Below are 25,520 nucleotides of genomic sequence, written 5' to 3'. Positions count from 1 at the left end.
GTGGAGGCCGCGGTCACACTGGCGCATGCGCCCTTCAGTTCGCTCTCCGCGCCGGGCGCGTAGGTGACTGTGGCAGAACCTTGTCATCCGGACTCGGGGGAGAGTCCTGGTTTCCTCTCACCGGGCGCCTGGCAGGTAGGTCGTGAGGGGCTGGCGTCCTCCAGGGTTCGCGAATGTGGGAGACAGTGTGTGGCCGCCCCCTGCGGGTCCCCAGTATTGACCGGGCTCCTCTCAGGTTCTCTCTCTCACACCCAGCTATAACCTACTCTTCTTCCCTTGCTGCCAGCTCTGGGGCCCCTTCTTCCCGCTTAGCACCTCCTACTTTTACCAGAAAACTGGGGTCACGTCTTGGTGGGTGTCAAGCCAAAAAAAAAAAACGAAACAGAAAGACCCAATGAAGCCAAAGATCAGAAGGAAGGATTTATTCCTTGCTTCAAGTGAGGAGAATACCGGGGATCTTTCCCAAAGCAGTGTCTCCCCAACAGAAATCCGGGGCCTTTTAAGCTAAAGTAAGTTAAGTCTCTTGAGTCGTGTCCGACTCTTTTGCGACCCCTTGGACTGTAGTCTTCCAGGCTCCTTCCGTCCGTGGGGATTTCCCAGGCAAGAATACTGGAGTGGGTTGCCATTTCCTTCTCCAGGTTTTAAGCTAGGGATACATGCATATTCATGAAGTGGCTCCAGCGGAAGGCAATTCAGCATAGACTTGTGGCAAAGGTCAACAGAGTTCCAGTTTTAGTGGAAGCCACGGGTTCGGGGAAGGGGGTCGTAAGAAAGGTCAGCAGCATCATCCCAGTTGATCTGATGATTGAGTGCCCAAGGGGGTTCAAATTTTGCAAAACAGCTGGAGAATATGCTTCAGGCTAATCTTGGTCAAGGAAATAGAAATGGGAGTTTACAACTGATTTTTATTATTGCTTCTTCTCCTGCCTGATAACAGTTGTTTTTTAGGTCCCTTTCAGATCCTCAGTCAGTGTCCGACCCTCTTTGAGACCCCACGGACTGTAGCCCACCAGGCTCCTTTGTCCATGGGATTTCCTAGGCAAAAATACTGAATGGGCTGCCGGGGATCTTCCTGAACCAGGGATGATCTTCCCGACCCAGGGATGGAACCCTGGTCTCCCTCATTGTAGGCAGACGCTTTAACCGTCCAAGCTACCAGGGAAGCCCCTTTCCCGCTCCAGGGGATCTTAAGATCGTTTTTTTTAGGTCCATTAAGATCATTATTACTGAGCCATGCTGTTCAGGGACAAGCATTGTGGCCAGGCTTAGATCACAAAATGGCTTAGGCAAGAGATGGCTTCTCTCATGCCAAGAAAGCTTTGTCTGGTTGTTTTTCTGGGGAACCCCTACTTTATCTGTTTACACTTCAGCCCTGTGATCTTGAGCCCACTCTGTCTGTCGTTTCTCTGCCTTGCCCCACCAGGCTCTCCTAGGACTGGGCTTGCACTCTCTAAAGGAATAAGATGGGTCATTTGGAGGATCTTGAGGAGACTTGGCACTGTTCACCTCCCCCCTGCCCTCCCCCCCATGCTTCCTCCTCTGAAGAGCCCCTTGAGATTTACAGGATGTCTCTGCAGAAGCCTAGTGACTGGCATCTGATTTCAAGTAGGAGATTATTGATCTTGGTGCAGCAAATGGCCCCAGAGCTGTTCTCTTGGCAGATATTCAGTCATGCAGTATCAGAAGCAGTGGTACTTGGCTAAATATTTTTTACTGTTAAAATATGCATTATAGGCATGTTTCACTTCTTTTATGCATGCACATGTATATTAAACAAATATGTATATTGAGCCCCTGCTTTGTGCAAGACACTCTGCTAGGTCCTGGAGATGCGGCAGTGAAAAAGACTGGCAAAAATCCCTGTCCTCCCCTGCTTCTGAAACATAAGAGAATCCTCATTTTCCACCTCTTTTTGTTCTACATACTATGGGGTTTTGGCTTTCCAGCTCTGACTCGAGAACCTTCAGAGCTTTTTCACGGTTTAGAGTTTTGGCCTCCAAGCCTTGCCTACTCAGTTTTGTCCTCTCCTACTGTCTCTTTCCACTCTAGTTATCTAGAGTCCTCACTCCTGAAGTCACAAAGCAGATTCTTGAATACTTTCTTCCCTAAGTTCTGACACAGTTCAGTCACTTAGTCGTGTCCGACTCTTTGTGACCCTGTGAACCGCAGCATGCCAGGCCTCCCTGTCCATCACCAACTCCGAGTCCACCCAAATCCATGTCCATTGAGTCGGTGATGCCATCCAACCATCTCATCCTCTGTCGTCCCCTTCTCCTCCTGCCCTCAATCTTTCCCAACATCAGGGTCTTTTCAGATGAGTCAGCTCTCTGCATCAGGTGGCCAAAGTATTGGAGTTTCAGTTTCAACATCAGTTCTTCCAAGGAACACCCAGGACTGATCTCCTTTAGGATGGACTGGTTGGATCTCCTTGCAGTCCAAGGGACTCTCAAGAGTCTTCTCCAACACCACAGTTCAAAAGCATCAATTCTTCAGCACGCAGCTTTCTTTATAGTCCAACTCTCACATCCATACATGACTACTGGAAAAACCATAGCCTTGACTAGATGGACCTTTTGCAGCCTAATCTTTAGAAAGAGACATTTCATCAGTGGAATTAACTGACAAGTCCAGTTAGGGTTAAGACAAGAGAGCCACATGAGGTAATTAAGAATATGGGCTCTGGAGTTAGACATAACCAAGTTTGAATCTTAGCTGTCTGGGCATGTAATTCTATGTATAGGTATGAGTAAAGGCTAGTGTTAAAACATTTAAATGCTTGGAGAATAGCTTGGTTGTGGCTGCACTGAGCTTCCCAGCCTCCTAGTGTCTCCTTCCTGCAGGACCCTTCCCTCCCTACAGTCAGCAAAGGAAAGAGTTAATGACTGTTGTGTGGGGGCTTCTAGGATCCCACTTCAGCTCTGCAGATCGGGCCCATGCCTCTGTTGGCGCCTGGATCTGTGATTATCCCCCTGGGTTAAACATACCTCTATTTCATAACGTCATGTAGTTATGTGAAATACTTACATACAGAAAATAGATATTATTTTAATTACTTTGGGCTTCCCTTGTGGCTTAGCTGGTAAAGAATCCGCCTGCAATGCGGGAGACCTGGGTTCGATCCCTGGGTTGGGAAGATCCCGTGGAGAAGGGAAAGGCTACCCACTCCAGTATTCTGGCCTAGAGAATTCCATAAACTGTATGGTCCATGGGGTCACAAAGAGTTGGACACGACTGAGTGACTTTCACTTCACTAATTACTTTTAGTTCTCCCTTACATCACAATGGGAACTTTCCTGGTGGCTCAGATGATAAAGCGTCTGCCTGCAATGCGGGAGACCCAGCTTCGATTCCTGGGTTGGGAAGATCTCCTGGAGAAGGAAATGGCAACCTACTCCAGTATTCTTGTCTGGAGAATCCATGTATGGAGGAGCCTGGTAGGCTACATTCCATGGGGTCGCAAAGAGTCAGACATGACTGAGCAACTTCACTTTCACTTTATACATCACATTGAGGGCACATATTATAGGACTTGTTTTGATAAAAGTTATGTGTCTAGTAGGTTATATAATTAATGAATTTCATTTAAAAATAGAAGACAGGTGTTTCAAGCTCTTCAGTAAAAGAAAGGGGGCGTTGAGTTTGAGAGCTGAGAACCGCTGTGGAATCAAGCTCCACTAGGTTTTTGTCCCTTTGTCCTTTAAATTGAAATCTTTTGCTGTCCTAAATTAAAGGTACAGCTGGCCTCATCTCAGTAGTAGAAATGAAAATGTTAGTAATTTATGTTCCATTTTTGGTGAGGGTATCATCTTGAAATAGTGTATTTTGTTTTTCATTGATTCACATGGCTCTTGTTTCACTTAATTTTGATAAACTGTTTTAGCTAATTAAATTTTTTTACAAGGTCATAGGGATCTTATCTTCATTCTTCATCCTGCCAACAAACTTTATGCAGTGTCAACCCTGGTACATGATTCAGTTATTTGACCGTACAACACGGTTATTTTTTTCTGTTGAATGAAGAGTTTTTGGTGTTAATACTAGTCCCTCTGGTTATAAATGCCTGCTGTCGATCAGTATCAGTAACTTTTTTTTTAGGTTTTTTTTTTTTTTTTTTAAATGTGGACCATTTTTAAAGTCTTTATTGAATTTGTTACAGTGTTGCTTCTGTTTTTATGTTTCGGTCTTTTGGCCAGGTGGTATCTTAGCTCCCCGACCAGGATCGAACCTGCGCCTCTTCCACTGGAAGGCCAAGTCTTAACTACTGGGTCACCAGGGAAGTCCCCTATGATAACATTTTGGTGTCATTAACCCATCTATAATAAATGGAGATGTATTATATTGAAGATTCAAATTCTAAGTCACATGAACATTTATTCATTAAATTTATTTTTATTTTTGAAATTTATTTAAAAATGTATTACTTTCTTTCCAGAAATGTCTAATGCAAAAGAAAGAAAACATGCAAAGAAAATGAGAAACCAGCCCACCAATGTGACTTTATCCTCTGGCTTTGTGGCTGACAGTGGTGTAAAGCACCATAATGGAGGTGGAAAACCTTTCCAGTCTCAAAAAGGTAAGATACACATGGTACTCTCTACAGACACTTCCCTGTGGATCAGATTGCTTTTGTCAATTCCTTTGATAATCATAATCTAAATGACGGAGGAGCTAGATTAAAAATAGATACAATTGACCCTTATTATTTGCAAGCTTTGTATTCGCAAATTCTCCTAGGTGCTAAATTTGTAACCCCAAAGTTAATCCTCATGGCACTTTGGTGGTCATGCCAAGAGTGGGAAAATTTTTGATTCACCTGATGCGGGTGTTTCCAGTGGAGTTCCCAGTGCCGTCCTGTTTGACCTTCCTACCAGAGGAAGGAGACTGATGGGGCAGGGCTGTGTAGCGGGGCTGTGTAGTGTAAGAAACTCCAGCTCTCATAGGGGTTTGAATGCCGATTGTGTGGCCGCCCCAGACAGGTCACTTAACACTTCTGAACCTCATTTTCTCTTTGGAAAAGAAAGGAAAGACTGAGTTGTTCTCATGATTTAAGACCGTAATCTCTGAGATATATGTAACACACATACACACATGGACATGGACATGTTTTCTCTAGGAGCAAGGGCTCAGTGTTCACTGGTTCACTGTTGGCTGTGACTTTCTAGAACATAGCAGCTGGGAATAATGAACTGGCTGTACGTATTTTAGAGCTGATACATTTTATCTGTACCTTAACAGTTTATTAAATAACACTGGTATGTTTCTTAAAAGAAATAGCGTACCTTTATCATGTCTGCATTTAACTTTTGTACTGACTTTAGACATCTTACAAGGTGATGTGAAGGGGATAGCTGTTTATTAGTCAACAACAGGAAATAGAAACTAGATTGAGATGCAACACTGATGCCCAACAGGCCAGGTGAGAAGCTGTAACACATATCTCATTTATATCTCACAATGACAGACTTTGCAACATGTTTCATGATTATAGGGGCTTAACAATTGTCACCACAATGGAAATAAGCAAAAATGTAGTGAAATTCTCCACTGATCTTTCTGTGTTCACAGAGAGGGATTTGATGATATCTTGAAGTCAGAATGGTTTGAATGCCCAGGCATATGTATAGAAATTTCCTTTCTTTCTTTCTTAGCATAGCAGCTATCTATTGGAGTGTACCAGAGAATTAAGATGAAAGACTAAATATGCACAATCAGGTGAACTGTAGTATTTAAGGGAACTTGGGTGTAAAATTCACATTGTACTACTTATATGGAGAAAATTCCCTTGTATCTGTTGTATCCAAGGTTCTTCCATGTGTCACAGGGACATGGTTAGCTAGCATGCCGCCTCCTAGCTGTGTGACCTTGGGCAAGTCAATTCACCTCCCCACCTGGGATCCCTCCTCTTGCGGGGGAGGACAGGAATAGCCACCTTACAGGGGGGTTACAGGACTAAAATCCCAATCAGTGTTGTCGCCCAACACTCTCATCCTTATCTCTGATAAAAGTGACCTGTTTCTTCTTGTTTTCTTTTTGAAAACATACTAGAGTCTCATCCTGGAACCTCCCGACAGCGGCAGACCAGAACGACCCACCGTCCGCTGGCTGAGTCTGATGCGAAAGAGCAGCCTTCCTCGAGGGTAACCTTTAGGAAAAAGGGAGGATGGAAAGCGGGTCCCGAGGGCACTTCTCAGGAGATTCCCAAGTATATAACTGGTAGGTGTCTGTACGGAGGCCAAGCGTGGTTGGGCTGTGAGCTCTGTTTCTCCTGCAGCCAGATTTCTAGTGCTCTTTGGTGGCTCAGTTGGTAAAGAATCTGCCTGCAATGCAGGAGACCCCTGGGTTCGATTCCTGTGTCTGGAAGATCTGCTGGAGAAGGGAGAGGCTACCCACTCCAGTATTCTTGGGCTTCCCTGGTGGCTCAGCTGGTAAAGAATCTGCCCGCAATGCGAGAGACCTGGGTTGGGAAGATCCCCTGGAGGAGAGACAGGGTACCCACTCCAGTATTCTGGCCTGGAGACTTCCACGGACCATGTAGTCCATGGGGTCTCAGAGTCGGACACGACTGAGCGACTTTCCCTTCAGGTGTGTCTCACCTGCAGCCTGGACTCACTGCCTGGGCCTGCTTGCTCTCGCCCCTCTCTCTCACCACCTTCTTAGAGGTCCTGATTTGTCTTTTTTGTCTTAAAGTTGTTTTTGGCACCACCCCATCCTTGTTAAAAAATATAAAATGCCATCCATACCCTTCAGCACGCATCTCCAAAGATAAAACCAAATTCAGCGCAGTCTGAGGGCAGCCAAGGCCTGTGAGGTCCTGTCTCCAGGCCCTTTGTTGCCTTGTTTCCTGAGGCCCCCTCGTTCACCCTCATCCCCACTACCTCATAACTCTGTATTCTTATGGTCTTGATGCCTTCTTGGAGGATTTCACTTAAGTGTCTCTAGCACTTTGTTTATTCTTTAGGAAAAAAAAAAAAAAGAGTCTATTTTTCAATAAAGAAAACTAAAAATAATTATGGTTATATATTTGTAAAAAAGCAGAAACTATTAAGGAAGAAAACCCTTGGAGTCAAAACTTAGATTTTGTTTTTTCTTTGTTTTCTTGTGGGATTATTACACTTAAGAATGGTTGTGATTATATTGCATGTAGCCCTCTGTTTTAAAAAAGAAAACCTTTTAAGCTTATTTTTTTAAACTTTTTTTTTCTGATTAGGAGAGTAGAACTGAATCCTTGCAGAAAACTTGGTTGAAGGACAGTTTCACAATCATGTAACACAGAAATAACTACTGTTGGTGTTAATCTATTAGGGGGTTAGCATAGTAGATGAATTGTAAGCTCATGTACTTAAAATCTATTTTCTTGCTGAAATCTGCCAAGAAAAGTATTGATTCAAGATGAGTTTTTAATGGCATTGCTATTTCCTTTGACAGCTTCTACTTTTGCTCAAGCCCGAGCTGCTGAAATCAGTGCCATGTTGAAAGCAGTGACCCAGAAATCTTCTAATTCGCTGGTTTTCCAGACTCTGCCACGGCACATGAGACGAAGAGCCATGAGCCACAATGTCAAACGCCTTCCTCGGCGGTTACGGGAGATTGCCCAGAAAGAGGTACGAGAGTCCTTTAGTGTAAATGTTTGGGTTAGTAGTTCTTTAAAGAAATTGAGAAGTATTAGCCTAATAGAATTGGAGACGGAAATGGCAACCCACTCCACTGTTCTTGCCTGGAGAATCCCAGGAACAGGGGAGCCTGGTGGGCTGCTGTCTGTGGGGTCGCACAGAGTCGGACACAACTGAAGCGACTTAGCAGCAGCAGCCTAATAGAATTTATTAAAATGAAAACTAAGAAACAACATACTCATTTTGCATATTTTTTGGTTTATCATTATCTTTCCCCCGTTAAACCCATACCCCCAAAATTAGCATGCTGCTGGATATTATAGCTACTTTTAAATAGAGCATTTGAAACCTCTCTCTCTTTATGATGTTAAACAGTTGGTGTTCCCCAGTCAGATTTAAAATAAATTTTGACCTTCTTACCAGGTAAGTAATTTAGCTCTGCGCTTTGGAGTGTGACCAGTATAGAGCTAGAAGTTTAAAAGATTGCCTTTTGTCTTTTTTAAAATTGAAAACTTGAACTTGGATTTAATTTTTGTTCAAGTCCTGTTTTTTTTTTGGCTTTACCAGAATTCTTGGTTTGGTCATTCTGTGATTGTCCAAACACCCTTTGTCTTCATTAATTGATTCAAAATTTCTTAATCAAGTGCCTTCTAGGTACTGGCATGACGCTGGTGGTGGGGTTAGAGTCCATTAAGGTAAAATCCTTATTCTTAAGGGGCCCACAAACTAATGGAGAAGAGTTTTTCCCACAGAAGTTTAGCTTAGCTATGGAAGAGAGGAAGAGTGAAAACTAAACAGGAATTTTGTACTTTCTGAATTTAATGGGAAGTCTGTTTCTTTATGATAGCATTTAGCATTTGTCTTTCAGTACTTAAGTGATATGAGTTGTGTAGGTTTTTCCCACTTTTATATTTTTGGTCTTTAGTTTTGGGTTTAATTGTGATCTTCGAGGTTAAAAAAACCATAGAAAGAAAATCAACGAAGAGCTAGCATTTGATTTATTCTTTCTTGCTGTCTGATATTGATAGCCACGCATCAGTTTGACTTACTATGTTGAACATTTTGTAAATATTCTAATCTTCCCAGGCCCCAAAGTTTGCCCAGTTCATGAGTGATAGAACTGAACTTCCTTCCTAGGTTTGCCTTTTCCTAAAATCTTCATTCTTTCTGCGACCTCCTCTACTTTCATTGGAAAAAATCACCAAGTTAAAAAATTAAACTAGTGGAGTCCGTAAGGTATTTCACTTCACCTAAAATCAGCTCTTTGAATTCCTAACACTTAACTTTGTTTTGAGATGGTCACAAACCGGGATCTGCCTGTCTTCTTGAAACTATAGGCAGAGAAAGCGGTTCATCAGAAAAAAGAACACTCAAAAAATAAGTGCCATAAAGCTCGACGATGTCACATAAACCGCATACTGGAATTTAACCGGAGACAGAAGAAGAACAAATGGCTGGAAACGCACATCTGGCACGCGAAGAGGTTTCACATGGTCAAGAGGTGGGGCTACTGCCTGGGGGAGAGGCCGACAGTCAAGAGCCACAGAGCCTGCTACCGGGCCATGACGAGCCGCTGCCTCCTCCAGGTACGCTCTCTGAAGCCAGCTGCCACTCGGCGCGCTCCCCTCTGTTTCCATTTAGGCTCTTCCCAACCCTTTTAGAAGAGTTCGTGGTAGGCCAAAGCCCTACCTAAGATTATATATTTTAAAAATAATTACTGGGTGAGAACCATTTTGCTAGATGCTGGAGTTGGAGCAGCCTAAAGTTTTGGGGGGAGACTGGCAATCAGATAATTAGCCTGATATTCAGTTGTAAGGGAAAACTGTGCAATACTATGAGTATTCATAATGAGTACAGGAGTGCTTCCCCATGCAAGTGCTGTTTGAGCTGAACTCTAAGGGATAAGAAATCGCCAGAGTGGGGAAGGTAGAAGGCAGCCAGCTAGGGAAGGACTGAAATAAACTCAGTGTGACAAAGATGAAGAGAGTGAGAGCAGGGCCAACATTGGGGCGAGGTTAGTTCTGGAGAAATAAGTAGAAACCAGAGCCCACGGGGTCTTGGTCATGCTCCAGGTTTATTCAGCATTGATTCATTTAGCAGTCATTCGCCACCATAGATATTTGAGAAACATCTCTGCTGGGAAGTGTGTTTTAAAGCCTTTGAGAGGACAGTTGATTTTAGAGCTGATTTTAGAGCTGCATAATAGTCTTTGTCTGTCTTGGCTGTCCTAGCTCCTCCACCCCAGCCGCCTGCCTCACTCCCCCCAACTCCGCATGAAATTGCTTCCTCTCTTTTTCAGTACGTGTCTAGCAATCTTTTCTTTGCAGAGGGCCTTTCAATGGCAGGATGGCCTTGGCCAACTTTAGAAAGCTGTTAGTATTAGCATCCTCTGATTCCTCTTGAGAGCAATATAGCAGAATAATCAGTACAAGAACCTGAAAAGAAATTGTGGTAAAAAAGACCTAACATCAGATTTGCCATTTTATTTTTGAGTCTGCACTTCCGTGGTACTTATTACTTAGGTCTTAAGTATATTCACATTGTTGTGTGACTCATTATCATCCATCTCCGGGACTTGTTTGTCTCCTCAAGCTGAAATTCCTCATCCATTAAACACTTAAGTCCCCATTCCTGTCTTGCCCCGGTCTCTGTCAGCTACCATTCTACTTTTCATCTTTATGAATTTGACCCCTCTTGGTGGCTCACATAAGTAGAATCATATAATACTTGTATTTTTGAGACTGGCTTATTTCCGTTAGCATGATGTCTTCAAGGTTCATCCATGTTGTATCATGTGTCAGAATCTCCCTCATTTTTAAGGCTGAATGATATTCCATTGTATTTTATACCACATTGTGTTTATCCATTCATCCATCAAAGCTGATCCACTTTTAGGTGGTTTCCACTTGGCTATTGTGAATAATGCTGCTGTGAACATGGGTGTACAAACATCCCTTCAGTTCTTTGCTTTCAGTTCTTTTGGGTACATACCCAGGAGTGGAACTGCTGGCTCATGAAGTTCTTGGTTTAAATTTTTGAGGAACCATCATACTGTTTTCCATAGAGGCTCTACCATTTTACATGCCCATCAGCAGTTTCTCCACATCCTCACCAACACTTGGTGTTTTCTTTTTTCTTTTTTGATAATCGCCTTCCTAATGGGTATAAAGTAAATTCAGGAACCTCTTAAGAGCCTTTGATTTGAAGACTCAGCAGCAGAAATCATGGATTAGAGTCAAATTCTTCATTTTACATTGTGGGACTGGGATGCAGAGTGATCAAGTGACTTGCCCAGGGCCACACAGCTTGTTGGTGACCTACCTAGCTCTTGGAAGCTGACTCCCCTGGCCCATGCTTTCTCCACTACCATCACTCAGATTTTAAGGCAGACATAGTTACTTCTCATTTGGGGCAGAATTTTTGCTGTTATCCCATACTTTCTTTACATCAGCCCTAAGTAATAAAAATGATAGCTAGTAATAAATATTTTTGAATACTTAATGTCTGTTTTAGTACTTTGCATATGTTTGCTCGCTTAATCCTTACAACAACAGTATTGGGTAAGTGTTTACTATTATTTCTATTTTACAAATGAGGAAGCTGAAGTACAGAGAAGTTGGGCAGTTTACCCACAGCCTTACACCTAATGAGTGGTGAAGCTGGGATTTGAGCCCAGGTAGTCTGGCTCCTGGAGAAGGCAATGGCACCCCACTCCAGTACTCTTGCCTGGAAAATCCCGTGGATGGAGGAGCGTGGTAGGTTGCAGTCCATCGGGTCACTACGAGTTGGACACGACTGAGCGACTTCACTTTCACTTTTCAGTTTCACACATTAGAGAAGGAAGTGGCAACCCACTCCAGTGCTCTTGCCTGGAGAATCCCAGGGACGGGGGAGCCTGGTGGGCTGCCGTCTATGGGGTTGCACAGAGTCGGACACGACTGAAGTAACTTAGCAGTCTGGCTCCAGAGTTCCATGCTCTTAACCATCATTCTCTGTTGTCAGCTGGTTGAACACACTCTAGTGGGGTTCATCTGCCACTGACAGCTGGGAGTGGATCACTGTTGCTGGAAGATTTCTATCAGCACAGATGAACATGAGTTTGTGGGAGCCTTTGCTGTACTTTGCATTTTAGTTTCTATGTGTATTGGATTTGCTTACAGGAGCTGTGGCAGAGGGGTTAGCTCGGGGGTCAGTGAGCCTGACCCGAATGCCAGCTTCTCCCCTTTCTGATGACATGACTGCTCAAGTAGCAGTCTGTCTCAGTGTCTTCCCCTGGCAAATAAGTTAATGCTGGCATCTGATCGCAGGTGTTGGGAAGATTAAATGACAGTCCAGTACAGGGTTAACCCTGCTCTGACACTTAGTAACCTTTCAGTAACTATTAACCATTATTATGTCTTTAACCTAATTGATTTTATTAGCTCAGTCTGAGCTCTCTTCATCCTATTTAAATTGATAAGACTTTATTCTCATTACTCACATTTTTCCTTGTACATTGCTTAGTCAAAGTTGGATATCGTGGTTAATACTGAGCAGGGGATGGGAATTCCCTGGTGGTCCAGTGGCTAAGACTCCATGCTCCCAATGCAGGGGGCCTGGTTTTGATCCGTGGTCAGGAAACTAGATCCTTCATGTCAACAGCTAAGATCCAGAGCAGCCAAATAAATAATATTAAACAAACAAAAGAGAGAGACTGAGCAGGGGAGAAATGTGGGATAAATTGCCTCATGTGTCATTAGGCTCAGCGTTGAATAATCCTGAAGTCCTAAATTAGCTAACCAAAGTGAGCATCTTAACATAATTTTGCTGAATTTATTACAGTCTCACTTATTCTACTTTGATTTTTCACTTTAGGTGATTTTGGGGCGGGATAATCCTTAAAGGCAGTAGTTTTTACAAATCACTTGGAACTTATCTGTGAATATAGGAAAAAACACATATTTCCTTACTGAAAAGTAGGACACTGCCACTTACATTTTAAATGGAAATTCAAGTATTTAATAGTATCTCCCTCTTTTTATAGGATTTATCCTACTACTGTTGTTTGGAGTTGAAGGGCAAAGAGGAAGAAATACTAAAAGCACTTTCTTCAATGTGTAGCATAGACACAGGTAAACTTGTTTCAAAGCTGAGCCCTGTTTAAGTCTGTATATTTATTCATTTCATGAACAAGTGTCTGCTTAAATATTTTGGAATTTAAACAGGCTTTACAGAGATAGTTCTTCCTGACAAGAATGTTCATGTAAGGAAAGCTTGGGGTAACTTTTAAATCATTTCTAACATTGCTGAGTATAAAGTGAGAGAACCATTATTCTGGTGTAGTAAATCTAGGTAGGAAGAAACTCAAAATTCATTAAATCATTTTCTCAATAAATTTATTTGAGAACTTATCATGTGCCAGGGTTTGATCTAAGCAACGACCAAAACTAAAACCTCATCTGTCATGAAGATAGACAGTAAATAATCTTGGAATTTTGTTTTTGTTTATGTCAGGATTGACTTTTGCTGCAGTCCACTGTTTGTCTGGAAAGTGCCAAGGGAGCGTCATGCTTTACAGGGCAAATAAATATCCCCTAGAAATGCTGGGTCCTGTGACATTTATGTGGAAGGCCCAGGGGACACCTGGTGACACTGCTGAGAGCAGGCAGTTGTGGATCTGGCTTCATCCAGCTCTTAAACAGGTATAATCCGTGACATTATTTCTCATCACTCAGTCGCTAGATCCTTGATTACTGTTAGAAATCAGTGCTACAGAAATTTAAATTGTGTGAAAGTTTGACTGATTGCTTGGTATTGGAATATAGGGAGGATAGTTATGTTAATATTAATAAGTGAAGCAAATCTTGACCTGACTTTTGGTAAGCCCTGAGTAGAAGTAGAGATGAAACCAGTCTTATACAAATGGCTTGAAATGGTGCATAGAACTAACGCTTCCATCATTCTGAATTGGTTCATTGCATTCATGTGCTTGTTAGAGCCAGTTTGATGATGAGAATCTGTTTTGAGTAATTCTGATAATTTTTTAATACTGCATTTAGCTTAGCTTCCCTCTTTTAGCATACTCATTGCTTTCATACAGTGGACTGTAAATTTTCTCCAAATTCGTCTTTAAACTAGTTTTTAAAAAAAATTGGTCAGAATAGTCATGTTGTTTTCATTGATTTTGGACTTTTAGGAGTTCTTTTTTTTGTTTGTTTTATGTGTCAAGCACTACTCAGAGGAATCAAAAAAGCTTTTTGACAATTTTAAATTTAGCTTCATTTTTGTGAGATAAGCATATAAATTTTTACAGGTAAAAAAAATAAACTAAACCAACTTAAACTTGTATTTAAATTCGGAGTTTAAAATGTCTGAACGTGTCCTTAGGATATCTTAGAGGAGGTAAAAGCAGTGTGCCAGTGTATGGAACCTACCAAGACAACTGTCTGGATCCCAGATCCCCTTCTGACACCGTCTCAAGAGAAAAGCCAGATTGACCTGCCTGAAGGAAAAATCGGCAAGAAAAGAAAACGGAAAGATGATGGGGAAAACGCTCAACCAGTTAAAAAAGTCATTGGTGATGGAACTAGAGATCCACTTCAGCCATATTCTTGGCTCTCCCCAAGCACAGGCATCGTGATCCGGTATGGGCTGAACCTCCTCTGAACCTACCGAATGTTTTCAGTGAAGGCGGGCTCTGTTTTTGTCAGTGAGACAGACATTATATGCAGTATAAAGCCCTTCTCTTTCTTCCAGTGACTTGACGATGGAGATGAACAGATTCCGGCTGATCGGTCCTCTTTCTCACTCCATCTTAACTGAGGCGCTCAAGGCTGCTTCCGTCCACACCGTAAGAGTGAACCTGATTGCATTGCTTTCTTCTGGTCAGGTCCTTCTTAGCAAATTTGTGAAACCTAATATCTAATTCGGCAGCATTTGGGGCCATAGCTTATACATGTTTGTTTGCCTGTTTATGCTTATTATCAGAGATTTTTATCTTTCATTTCTCCTAGAATAGCAAATCTAAGTGAATGTAGCAAGTAAACTGATTGGTTCTTATTTAAATACAGACTGCTCCTGCAGCTTCTGAATTTTGTAAAGGGTCTTAACTTCTGCTCCACAGGTAAGTAGGTAACAGGGAGCCGCCCCTAAAATCCCTGAAAGTATGTGCCAGGTTTCTTTGTTTGTATTTGTGTGATGCATATTCTCTGGGGTTCGTTTTCAGGATGGTCTAGCAGGTTGAGAGCAATGTGTCAAATGAACCCCTGTTCAGTAGAACTTTTTGCAAGGATGCTGTTTCTGTGTGCTGTCCAGTATGGGAGCCACCAGCCACAGGTAGCTACTGAGTGGCTAGTGTGTCCGAGGAAGTGAGTTGGTACTTGTACTTATTTTAATTATTAATAGGTAAATTCAAAGCTGTCTGTGTCAAGTGGCCGCCATGTTGATTGCGCAGGTCTGGAGAGCAGAGAGTAGATGAGGCATCAGACTCAAATGTGAACACTTTGGGTTCAGATTTGGTTCGTTTTCCTGTATCAGTGCCTCTCAGCATCCATGCCTCTTCCTGATTGGACATGTCTGATACAGTGATAGAGCCAATCAGAGCTTGAGCTGCTGGAAGACAGATACTTTAAAAACCAAAGGTGACCTCTGTCTCTTCACTGTTTCCTCACTAGTCTCTGTCATCTCTGGCCTGGGTCCTGAAGCAGCTTCTCAACTTTCTTTCATTGTTCCCATTTTTGGCTCCTTTCTCCACACAGGAGGCAAAGTGATATTTTAGCAATTTTTTGTTTTTTTCCAAAGGAAAGTGAAGTGTAATTTTCTTTTTTTTTTTAAATTAATTCATTTATTATTTTTTGTTGCACTGGGTCTTTGTTGCTGTGCGGGCTTTTTCTCTTGTTGCAGTGAGCAGGGACTACCCTCTAGTTGCGGTACACAGACTTCTTACGGTGGCTTCTCTTGTTGCGGAGCACGCAGGCTTCAATAGTTGTGGTGCACAGGCTTAGTGGCCCCAGGGCATGTGGGATCTTCCCAGACGAGGGATCGAACCCATGTCCCCTACATTGGCAAGCACACATCTTAACCACTAGACCACCAGGGTAGCCCCATTTTAGCAATTTATGCTCATCAAGCTACTTCCTGATTCAAAGCTTTTGGATAGCTTCTCATTGTTTGTGAGAAAAAAAAAAATCCAAAGCCCTTAATTTGACTGGTAATCTTGTGCCTCCATGCCTGTCTGGCCTTATCTCTTCTCACGTTCGGCACTTCAGCCACACTGGCTTCTTCCAGTGGTTCCTGGTTCTAGAATGTGTCAGATCTCATGTCCCTTTGAGACTGTCTGAATTTTCTGTCTCTACCCCTCTTCTTGGCTGAGTCTAAAGGTTTCAACATCTGTATCACTTTCCTCTAGAATTCTTTCCTGATCTCCAAGTTCAATTAAATCCTTGCTGCTGTTTTCATTCCATCTTGCACCGTTCCTCAGTTTTTACGTCTAGATTTGTTCACATGTCTTTGCGATGTCTGTTTCTCAAGACTCTGAGCTTCATGCTGGCAGGCTCGGGGCAGTCCTCTTCTTGACTCTGTGCCCCAGGCTCAGCGCAGTGCCTGGCGCTGACTAGGCATTCCACGCTGGCTAGTAAGTTGCAGAGGGAGGATTCGAACCTGCCAAGTTTGGTTCCAGGGTCTGTACTTTGAATCATGTGCTACCTGAGTTTCTGTGAGGTAAGGGGCTCAAAGCATTAATATTATAGGTTAGACTCTGTAGGGGAACATCCCCCTTCAGCAAACTTTGGTATGAATCACAGCGGTGAAGTTCTCTTCCCGGGCATGCATATGGTACTTGAAGTGCTGTTTGAAACCTCAGTTCCTAGTTCTGTTCAGAAAAAAAGGCAAGTAAAATACATTATTTCTTGAAATTTCTAGAAATACTATAGTAGTAATATCTTCCTTTGCTAAAGACTTCTTCAAAAGGGGTTTTGTTTTGGTTTTTCTTCAGTGAGGAAAATTGTATTGCTTAGTCTGGCGATGAGGTTGGTAGTGTTGGGAGAAGAGCAAGGAGCAAGGTCTCTCGTGTTGGCGCTGTGTTCCGGAGACCACAGGCGTGTGGTACGTTAGTCAGGTAGACTCTCAGAAAACGCAGATATTCTTCTTAGTGCATGAACTCTTGAGAGAAGCATAGTCCTACGTCCTTGTCTTTGGTTAGAAGAGTTGTTAATCTGATGTGACAGCTTCCCTGGTTCCTCTCCAAAAACATTCATTCTAAGAAACGAGGATGAAAGAATGGAGGCCAGTAGCACAAACGTTTTAACCAAAATTATTAAGCCTGATCCATTGTGTGTCTGGTGAACAGGAGTTGTTGTTTTCTAGGAGGGAGAGGACACAGAGAAGACACCTCACCGTTGGTGGATTGAAAGCTGCAAGAATCCTGATAGTGTTTCCCTTCATCGCAGACAAGCAGCCATTTTTGACTTGCTGGGAGGTATACGGGGGAACGGGGCTTCCCAGGTGGCGCTAGTGGTAAAGAACCCGCCTGCCAGTGCAGGAGCCGTAAGAGATGCGGGTTTGATCCCTGGTTGGGAAGATCCCCTGGAGGAGGGCACAGCCACCCATTGCAGTTACTCTTGCCTGGAGAATCCCCTGGACAGAGGAGCCTGGCGGGCTACGGTCCACAGGGTCACAAAGAATCGGACATGACTGGAGTAACTTAGCATTCAGCACTCATGCAGGGGAACACGGGAGGAAGATGGGGAAGATGGGAGGGGTGGGAACTGGGTTAAAAGAGCATCTTGCAGCTGAGCTACGTAAATGTAGTGGTGCTTTTCACTTTGAAACCGTTAAAATACAGCAAGAAGCACAAATGGGATGTTAGTATTTTAAATAAATAACTGGTATTCTGCTACTATACGTAAATGCATATACCAGCTACTAAGCTGAAATCTTACTTACCCACACATGATTGCATTTGTATGTAAAGCTCCTGTAGTTATTGATAGGGATATCCGTGTTCATGTTGTAAAATGACCTGTTATGTTAACTTAATGTTTTTGGTAAAGCTTCACTCTTTATCAATGTTAATTTATTCTCTGAAAGTATCATTGGGAAGATAAAAGGGAATGTGTGTCTTTATAAAATCAGCCCAAGATGAAAATTTCATTAGAAACATTTGAAAATGAAAGCGAAATATGTATGTATTTGTGAATAACTTCCTGTTTGCGTTTTGTTTTGTTGCTAAAGGAATAACATCACCAGCAGAAATTCCAGCAGGTACTATTCTGGGACTGACGGTTGGTGATCCACGAATAAATCTGCCTCAAAAGAGGTCCAAAGTTTTGCCCAATCCAGAAAAATGCCAAGGTAAAGTTCCTGAGACAACCCTGGTTTTCCTTAACAACTGTTCTGACTAGTCAGTCCCATTAGAAGAATTCCATCAGTGACAACTTCTGCAGTAACTTTATCTGTAGAAAATTTCAGGCCATCTTTTTACTTGCCTACCTTTTCAAGGTGATCATGATAAAAGGAAATGGTGTATCAGGAAGTATCTTTAGCTGTAAACATGTATCCTGATCCTTATGTTCATTTTTTCCCCTGAGTTCTCTATTTTCAATATCTAGTAAAAACCTGCCTCTGCAAACGGGGTTCTCTGAAAATGCCTGGCTTTTCAGAATTTTAATTGTGAGGAAGGGACCCGCACCCGCAGCTGGTCTTGTGCTCTTTGGAAGCCTCTGTCTGACCATACAGATGACCCAGGTTCGAATCCTGGCAAGGCCATCCCAGGTGCTGAAGGGTAAGAGGTCTCGGCTTAGAGTCAGTAGCGTGGCCTTTGGGGGTTTCTTAGGGGACGTGGTTGGGGGTGGGTGGGGGCTGGCTAAAATCTTAGTCTGATCTGCACAATTGTGATAATGCCTCACTGTGTTTACTGTCATTTAAGCCCAGTTAATTGGAAGAATAATTAAAATCAGTCTGTCAGTTTTGGGAGAAAAGATACTGACTGGTGTGTGTAGTAACAACTTGAGATTTGTTTTTTTTTTTACCTTCACAAGTAGGTAGATAGCTTATTAAGGGGGCAGTACAGTACTCTGCCAGAACCTTAACATGAAAGGGGGATTGGATGAAAGAGGAATTTAAGATAGATAGGTAAGTTAGTTAATTAGAAAGTCTAACACTTTAATCAATGAATTGTTGGCTGTTTCTTTTCTTTTTTAATAGCAGTATGGTTGGGTACAACCGTAGAAGTTAGAGCATCTACTACACTGATAGTTGTTGACTGTCAGAACGATCTCAAAACCTCAGTTAAACTCTGCTTAGTCTGTCTTGCTGCCTCAAATCCTTTTTTGGAATAATTTTTAAAAATTCCTATTGGGGTGTAGATTTACAATGTTTTATTAGTTTCAGGTGTACAACAAAGTGAATTTGTTATTCATATACGTTCAGTTCAGTTCAGTCGCTCAGTTGTGTCTGACTCTTTGTGACCCCATGGACTGCAGCTGGCCACATACATACATATATATCCATTGTTTTTAAGATTCTTTTCCCATATAGGCCATTACAGAGTATTGCGTAGAGTACCCTTCGCTCTACAGTAGGTCCATGTTAGTTATCTATTTTATATACAGTAATGTGTATATGCGTCAATCCCAGTCTCCCAATTTATTCCTCCCCTCTTTCCCCCCAGCCCCATAACCATAAATTTATTTTCTACATTTGTAACTACTTCTGTTTTGTAGATAAGTTCTTTTGTGGCCTTTTTTTTGAGATTCCACATATAAGCTATATCATATAATATTTGTCTTTCTCTGTCTTACTTCACTCAGTATGACTGTACCTAGGTCGATCCATGTTGTCATAAATGGCATTATTTTGTTCTTTTTGATGGCTGAGTAATAGTCCCTGTATATTTGTACCAAATCTTCTTTATCCATTCCTCTGTTGATGGACATTTAGGTTGCTTCCATGTCTTAGGTATTGTAAACAGTGCTGCAGTAACATTGGGGTGCATGTATCTGTTTGAATTATGATTTTCTTTGGGTGTATGCTCAGGAATGGGATTGTTGGATCATATTGTAGCTCTATTTTTAGTTTTTTAAGGAATCTTCATACTGTTCTCCATAGTGTCTGTACCAGTTTTGGGAAAAGGCAGTTATGTATTAAATTCTTTCTAAGGCTTTCATTGTTCATTTGCTAAGTGGTGTTCAACTCTGCAGCCCCATGGGCTGCAGTACGCCAGGCTTCCCAGTCCTTCACTATCTCCTAGAGTTTGCTCAAACTCAAGTCCATTAAGTTGATGATACCATCCAATCATCTTATTCTCTGCTACCCACTTCTGCTCCTGCCTTCAATCTTTCCCAGCATCAGGATCTTTTCCAATGAGTAGGCTCTTCGCATCAGGTAGCGAAAGTATTGGAGGTTCAGCTTCAGCATCAGTCCTTCCAAGGAGTATTCAGGACTGATCTCCTTTAGGATGGACTAGTTTGATCTCCTTGCAGTCCAAGGGACTCTCAGGAATCTTCTCCAGCACCACAGTTCAAAAGCATCAGTTCTTTGGCGCTCAGCCTTCTTTATGGTTCAACTCTCACATCCATACATGACTACTGGAAAAACCATAGCTTGACTATACAAACCTTTATCAGTAAAGTGATGTCTCTGTTTTTGAACATGCTGTCTAGGTTTGCCATAGCTTTTTTCCCAAGGAGCAAGCATCTTTTAACTTCATGGCTGCAGTCACTGTCTACAGTGATTTTGGAGCCCAAGAAAATAAAATCTGTCACTGTTTTCAGTTTTTCCCCTTCTATTTGCCATGAAGTGATGAGACTGGATGCTGTGATCTTTAGTTTATTGAATGTTGAGTTTCAAGCCAGCTTTTTCACTCTCTTCTTTGACCCTCATCAAGAGGCTCTTTAGTTCCTCTTCACTTTCTGCCATTAGAGTGGTATAATCTTAGTATAAATCAGTTCAGAGAAAATTAAAGTCTATCTTGAAAAAACATTACAAAATGATAACCAAGATAAGCCTAGTTACCATCTGTCATCATACAGATTTATTTCAATATCATTGGTTATATCCTCTGTCCTGTACATTGCATCCCCATGCCTTATTTATTTTATAAATGGAAGTTTGTGTCTTTTAATCTCTCTCAACTATTTCATTCATCCCTCCACAAGTCTCCCCTCTGGCAACCACCAGTTTGTTCTCCGTATCTATGACTCTGTTTCTGTCTTAGGTTTTGTTTTTTAGATTCCACATACTAGCGATATCATTTGGTATTTGGCTTTCTCTGTCTGGCTTAGCATAATATCCTCCAAGTCCATTCATGTTGTTGGAAATGGCAAAATCTCATCCTTTTTCATGGCTGAGTAGAATTCCATTGTATATGTACCATATATTCTTTAACTGTTCATCTGTTGATGGATCCTTAGGTAGCTTCCATACCTTGGCTATTGTAAATAATTGATGCAGTGAGCATAGGGGGTGCACATATCTTTTCAATTGAGTGTTTTTATTTTCTTTGAAAACGTACTGCAAAACAGAGTTGCTGGATTGTGTGGTAGTTTGATTTTTCGTTTTTTGGGGGAGCCTCCATTCTGTTTTACACAGTGGCTGCACCAGTTGACATTCCTACCAACAGAGTATGAGGATTCCCTTCTCTCCACATCCTTGCCAGATCGGTGTCCCCAGGAGGACGCCCAGTTGCCTCCTGCCTTTCTGGGAAACTTTAAAATCAGCAAGTAAAGGCTCTTTTCAGACTGCTTCCTCTGTACTGGTTCTTGGAGCATGTAGATTTTGTGCGCACCCTTTCAGAGTGGGGTCTGTGTTTCCTGTAATCCTCCAGCTGTCCTGTAGTCAATCCCAGCTGGCCTTCAAAGCCAGATGTTCTGTGAGCTCATCCTCTCCATACAGCTCCCCCAGGCTGGGGAACTTGATGTGGAGCTTGGGCCCTTTGCTCTTTTGGGAAAACTCTGCAATTGTGATTCTCCTCCTGTGTTTTGTGAGTCACCTACCCCACCCGCCTAGCCCGGGGCGTGTGTGGCTTAACTCTACCAGGTCTTTACCTCTCCTCTCCAGTTCCTTCTTTATTTTCTTTACCTGTAGGAAGTCTTTCCTGCTAGTCTTCAAGATGTTCTCATACATAGTTGCTCTGTAAACCGTTGTGATCGTCCTGTGCCCACATGAGGAAGTGAGTTCAGGGTCTTCTTAACCATCTTGACCACCAATCTCAGAATCTCAGCACATCACAACTGCAGAGTCACTTCCAACTTTTTTTTTCTTTTTCAGCCATCAGACCCATGTGGGTATGTTCTGTTGAGTGATCTTTTGTGTTGGCATTTTAGGACCTTAACCTAAACCCATGAATTGTCTGATTTTTGTTTTTTTATTTTTTTTCTTCTAATTCTTCAGTCCAACAAAACAAAATCTGAAAGATATTTTTTCCCCCTAGTGTTTAAATAATTGCATATAGGATATCTTTTCTATCAGTATGCATGTTTATAACTGAAACAATTCCTCCCCCTTTCCCACTGGAGTACTTTTTGGCTGGTGTGGCTTGTTTAAGGGGATGAAACAACGTAGTTCACAGAAAATATATTCATTTGAAAGGAATGAGAGCAATACGTTTTACAGAAAGGGAATTCACTCAGTTCAATAAAAATAGGGTTGTTAGAGGCTTGAGATAAAAGGACAGTATCTGTTAGCTCAGGACTTTTGGGTCAGGGATGATATAAAGAGCCCTGAAGCCTGTAGTTAAAATATAACTTGTGCAATCGGAGAGTATGATCAAGAAGTGGTTCTTCGCCTCTGCAGTGATGCCTAGAATTTGATTATCTTCCCTGTGGAATCAGACAGTTATTTCGAGGAAATTTAATGTAATATTTGCATCTTATACACTAAAAATAAATGTCAAGTAAGTTTAGGAGCCTGTGCTGTTTCACAGTTTATGAAACCAACTATAAGAGTAACAGTTTCTATTCAAGTAAATAAATCCTCTAGAGAAGTAAATGCCTGTAGATTATTTTCCTCTAACAGAAAGTCCTCTAGTGTCATTTAGAATTTGACCCTTACTGACTTAAATTAAAGAATGTGGTTTAAGGCTGTTTCTTTTCCCTCTTAGATAATGAGAAAGTTAGACAGCTGCTTCTGGAGGGTGTGCCCGCGGAGTGTTCGCATAGCTTTCTCTGGAACCAAGATATCTCTAAGAGTGTCACAGAGAATAAAATCTCGGATCAGGTAACTAATGGTAAAGTCATGAAAACAGGTTGAAATTCATCACTTTAGAGACCATGAAAGTTATTTCATACTTTATAGATGCCCATAGACTTCCTTTTATTTTTAGACTTTTGATCCCTCACTTAATGATATAAACAATGATTTTTTTTTTCTGTTTTAGAGAAGAATAATCTCTAGAAAAGATGAATACAGAGACTTTTTCTTGAAAATGATAGTCTTGTGGTTTAAATATGTTTTCATTCATTATTTTTTTCCCCCTTAAATGTTCTCGGTCTGTAATCTCACAATGACTGAGCTCCTGCCAGCACCAGGTGTTGTATTCAGTGATGGGGCAAATGCCTAGGATACAGTTGAAGAAGTACAGAGTACGAAGGAAGCCCAAAGAATGGGTACTGAGCCTGGACTAGGGAAATTAGGGAAAGCTTCCCAGATGGAGGAGCCTGTATTTGAGCTAACTCTTAGGTGGATGGTCAGAATTAACCAGACTTTGGGGTCAGGAGCCAGGAGTCAAGGCTACAGTGGAGAAACGATTGTCCAAGTTGAGGGGAAGGGCAAGGGCCCAGACCAAAAACAGGGTGACCTGTTCAGGAATCTCCAAGCAGATCAGTATCTTAGAGTTAAAGGTGAGGCAGGAGATGGAACTGAAGAGATTAAAATGGGGGTCCAGTGTAAAAGACCTTGAGGCATCTTTGCATTTGGACTGAAGATGTAGGGGCCATTGAAGATTTTAAACTTGGCCATAACATGATTAGATTTCACTCTGGCAGTGTTGTGGAGACTAGGGATGGGGAAGAGGGTGCCTGAGGAGCTGGAGAGAGGACACATGGTTGGATGACCTTAAAAGAGATCCTTAAAATAGTCCAGATGGCATGGTGGGGGCCTGAAGTGTGTCTGTGCAGCTGGAGTGGAGGGGCTGGGGAGTAAAACCGACAAGACTCAGTGGTTGATTGGAAGATGGGACGTGAGAAAGAAGGCTTCTGGGTTAGCTTCCAGGGGTCTAGCTTGGATTTAAGAGCTCAGCTGAAAGAGAGCCAGAGCCAGGTCTGACTTGTCACTCTTGTCTTCCCAAGTGCTAGCAAAGTGCCTGGTGTATCACAAGTGCTCAGGAAATATGTGAATGAACGAGTAAATGAATGAACAGTAAATATCTGAAAGGATGATGAATGAGTGAATGAGCTGTGAGGATTGTGCGTCCTGCTGGCTGGGGCACAGTGGAAGAGAGGGACACAGCGGGGCAGATGAGCTCGATCTCCGATAAACTGGGTTTGAGAGGCCTTGAGCTGTCCCAGGAGCAGATGTCCAGGAGACAGGGGTCTGTCTCAGGAGGAAACACTGGGGCTATAGACATAGATACTTTGGAATCACTAAGGGTTAAAAAAAAGGAGACCCAAGACTTGGTCCTGCATGCAGGGCGTTCCTGAGTTAAGCTCTGTCGCTGGTGGAGGTGGTCTCTGCTGTGGTCTTCTCAGTTGAGTGGCAGGCCTCTCATACCTGCTCATCTCCTTTGACAGCTGGCAAGAAAAATCTGAAAGGATGTTGTTACCCACTCCCTCCAGTCCACCTGACAGATAATTTGTAGCATCTTCTGTTTTAGGACCTGATGAGAAATTTTCTCAAAGAGCTGGAGTATTATCCAACTTGCTTCCCTTGAGAAATTGTTAATTATTCATACCTCCTTTACTCCATGACCTCCAATCTTAACCAAAGTAAATGTAAGAGTGTTAAAATATAAGATTAATCCTGATATAAGAAACGAGCAGAATGAGTTTATGTTGTTTTAGAACGTTAATCATCTAGTATATTCTAGACCAAATTTAAGACAATGTGGCATTTTCTACCAAAGCAATTCTATGGAGGAAAACCATCCTGGCAGGAGTACTCTGTACTTAAAATGGCTCACATTTATTTATTGAGAATGCTTTCTTCCTAAAAGAGTGTTTAACTTTCTAAAGCTGTTTATAGGGAGACCCAGTAGGATCTCCCAGAAGACTAGAGTTGTTTGTCTTGAATTATTTTCTTCCACTTCAGGATTTAAACCGGAAGAGGAGTGAATTGCTGGTGCCCGGGTCACAACTTTTTTTAGGTCCCCATGAATCCAAGGTTCCTATACTTTTGATTCAACAACCAGGAAAAGTGACGGGTGATGACCAGCGAGGCTGGGGAAGTGGCTGGGATGTCCTGCTCCCAAAGGGCTGGGGCATGGCGTTCTGGATTCCATTTGTAAGTGACTCTTTTGATACTGACTAACAGTTACAACATTCAAGATACATTCTTAGGGAGTGCCAAGTGCTGAAAATGTTCCTGACTTAACGCAGGGCCTAGAAATTGAGTGCTAGTTTTCTGCCCTTTGAACTATAACCTTGGATACGAGATAATTTCATAAAGTCCCTGGAGCCAGGTTCATTAGTAAGAGTTGTGCTTACATTTGGTGAACTTTTGAGGTTTTAAAAGTGGCCTGATTGTTGAATAGTAGTGGCAACAAACGAGGTTTTTTGTTTTTGTTTTTACTTGAAATTTGTTATAGTTTAAAAGCAAAATATTAATTTTTATAGATGTGTAGAGTACAATTGTTTTTTGTGTTGATCCATATATTCCTCTTTATTAACTGCAGCTAAAAAATTTTTTTAAACTCTAATGTGTGTTTGAGTTTTCCTGGTTAGTTTAAATAATTACTTTGAGAACATAAAGGACATGTATTACTGTTAGATTCATGCAGGC

The 25,520-nt window shown here is 42.1% G+C and overlaps 1 protein-coding gene across 1 annotated transcript in view; it reads left to right on the top strand.

The window, feature by feature from the left end:
• Positions 1–11: 11 nt before the first annotated feature.
• Positions 12–25,520, top strand: part of POP1 (POP1 homolog, ribonuclease P/MRP subunit) — a 33,056-nt gene continuing 7,547 nt past the window's right edge. Inside the window, exons 1-13 of the mRNA XM_061123691.1 lie at positions 12–135; positions 4,433–4,573; positions 6,046–6,213; positions 7,426–7,601; positions 8,948–9,196; positions 12,634–12,721; positions 13,104–13,291; positions 13,977–14,233; positions 14,346–14,439; positions 16,953–17,064; positions 17,820–17,939; positions 22,687–22,802; positions 24,831–25,022. Coding sequence (XP_060979674.1) covers positions 4,435–4,573; positions 6,046–6,213; positions 7,426–7,601; positions 8,948–9,196; positions 12,634–12,721; positions 13,104–13,291; positions 13,977–14,233; positions 14,346–14,439; positions 16,953–17,064; positions 17,820–17,939; positions 22,687–22,802; positions 24,831–25,022 — 1,899 coding nt within the window. The 5' untranslated portion in view covers positions 12–135; positions 4,433–4,434. The remainder of the gene's footprint in view (positions 136–4,432; positions 4,574–6,045; positions 6,214–7,425; positions 7,602–8,947; positions 9,197–12,633; positions 12,722–13,103; positions 13,292–13,976; positions 14,234–14,345; positions 14,440–16,952; positions 17,065–17,819; positions 17,940–22,686; positions 22,803–24,830; positions 25,023–25,520) is intronic.

Source organism: Dama dama, chromosome 21 (assembly GCF_033118175.1).
Source record: "Dama dama isolate Ldn47 chromosome 21, ASM3311817v1, whole genome shotgun sequence".
NCBI classification, from domain to species: Eukaryota; Metazoa; Chordata; class Mammalia; order Artiodactyla; family Cervidae; genus Dama; species Dama dama.
This window is presented reverse-complemented; position numbering and strand designations above follow the sequence as displayed.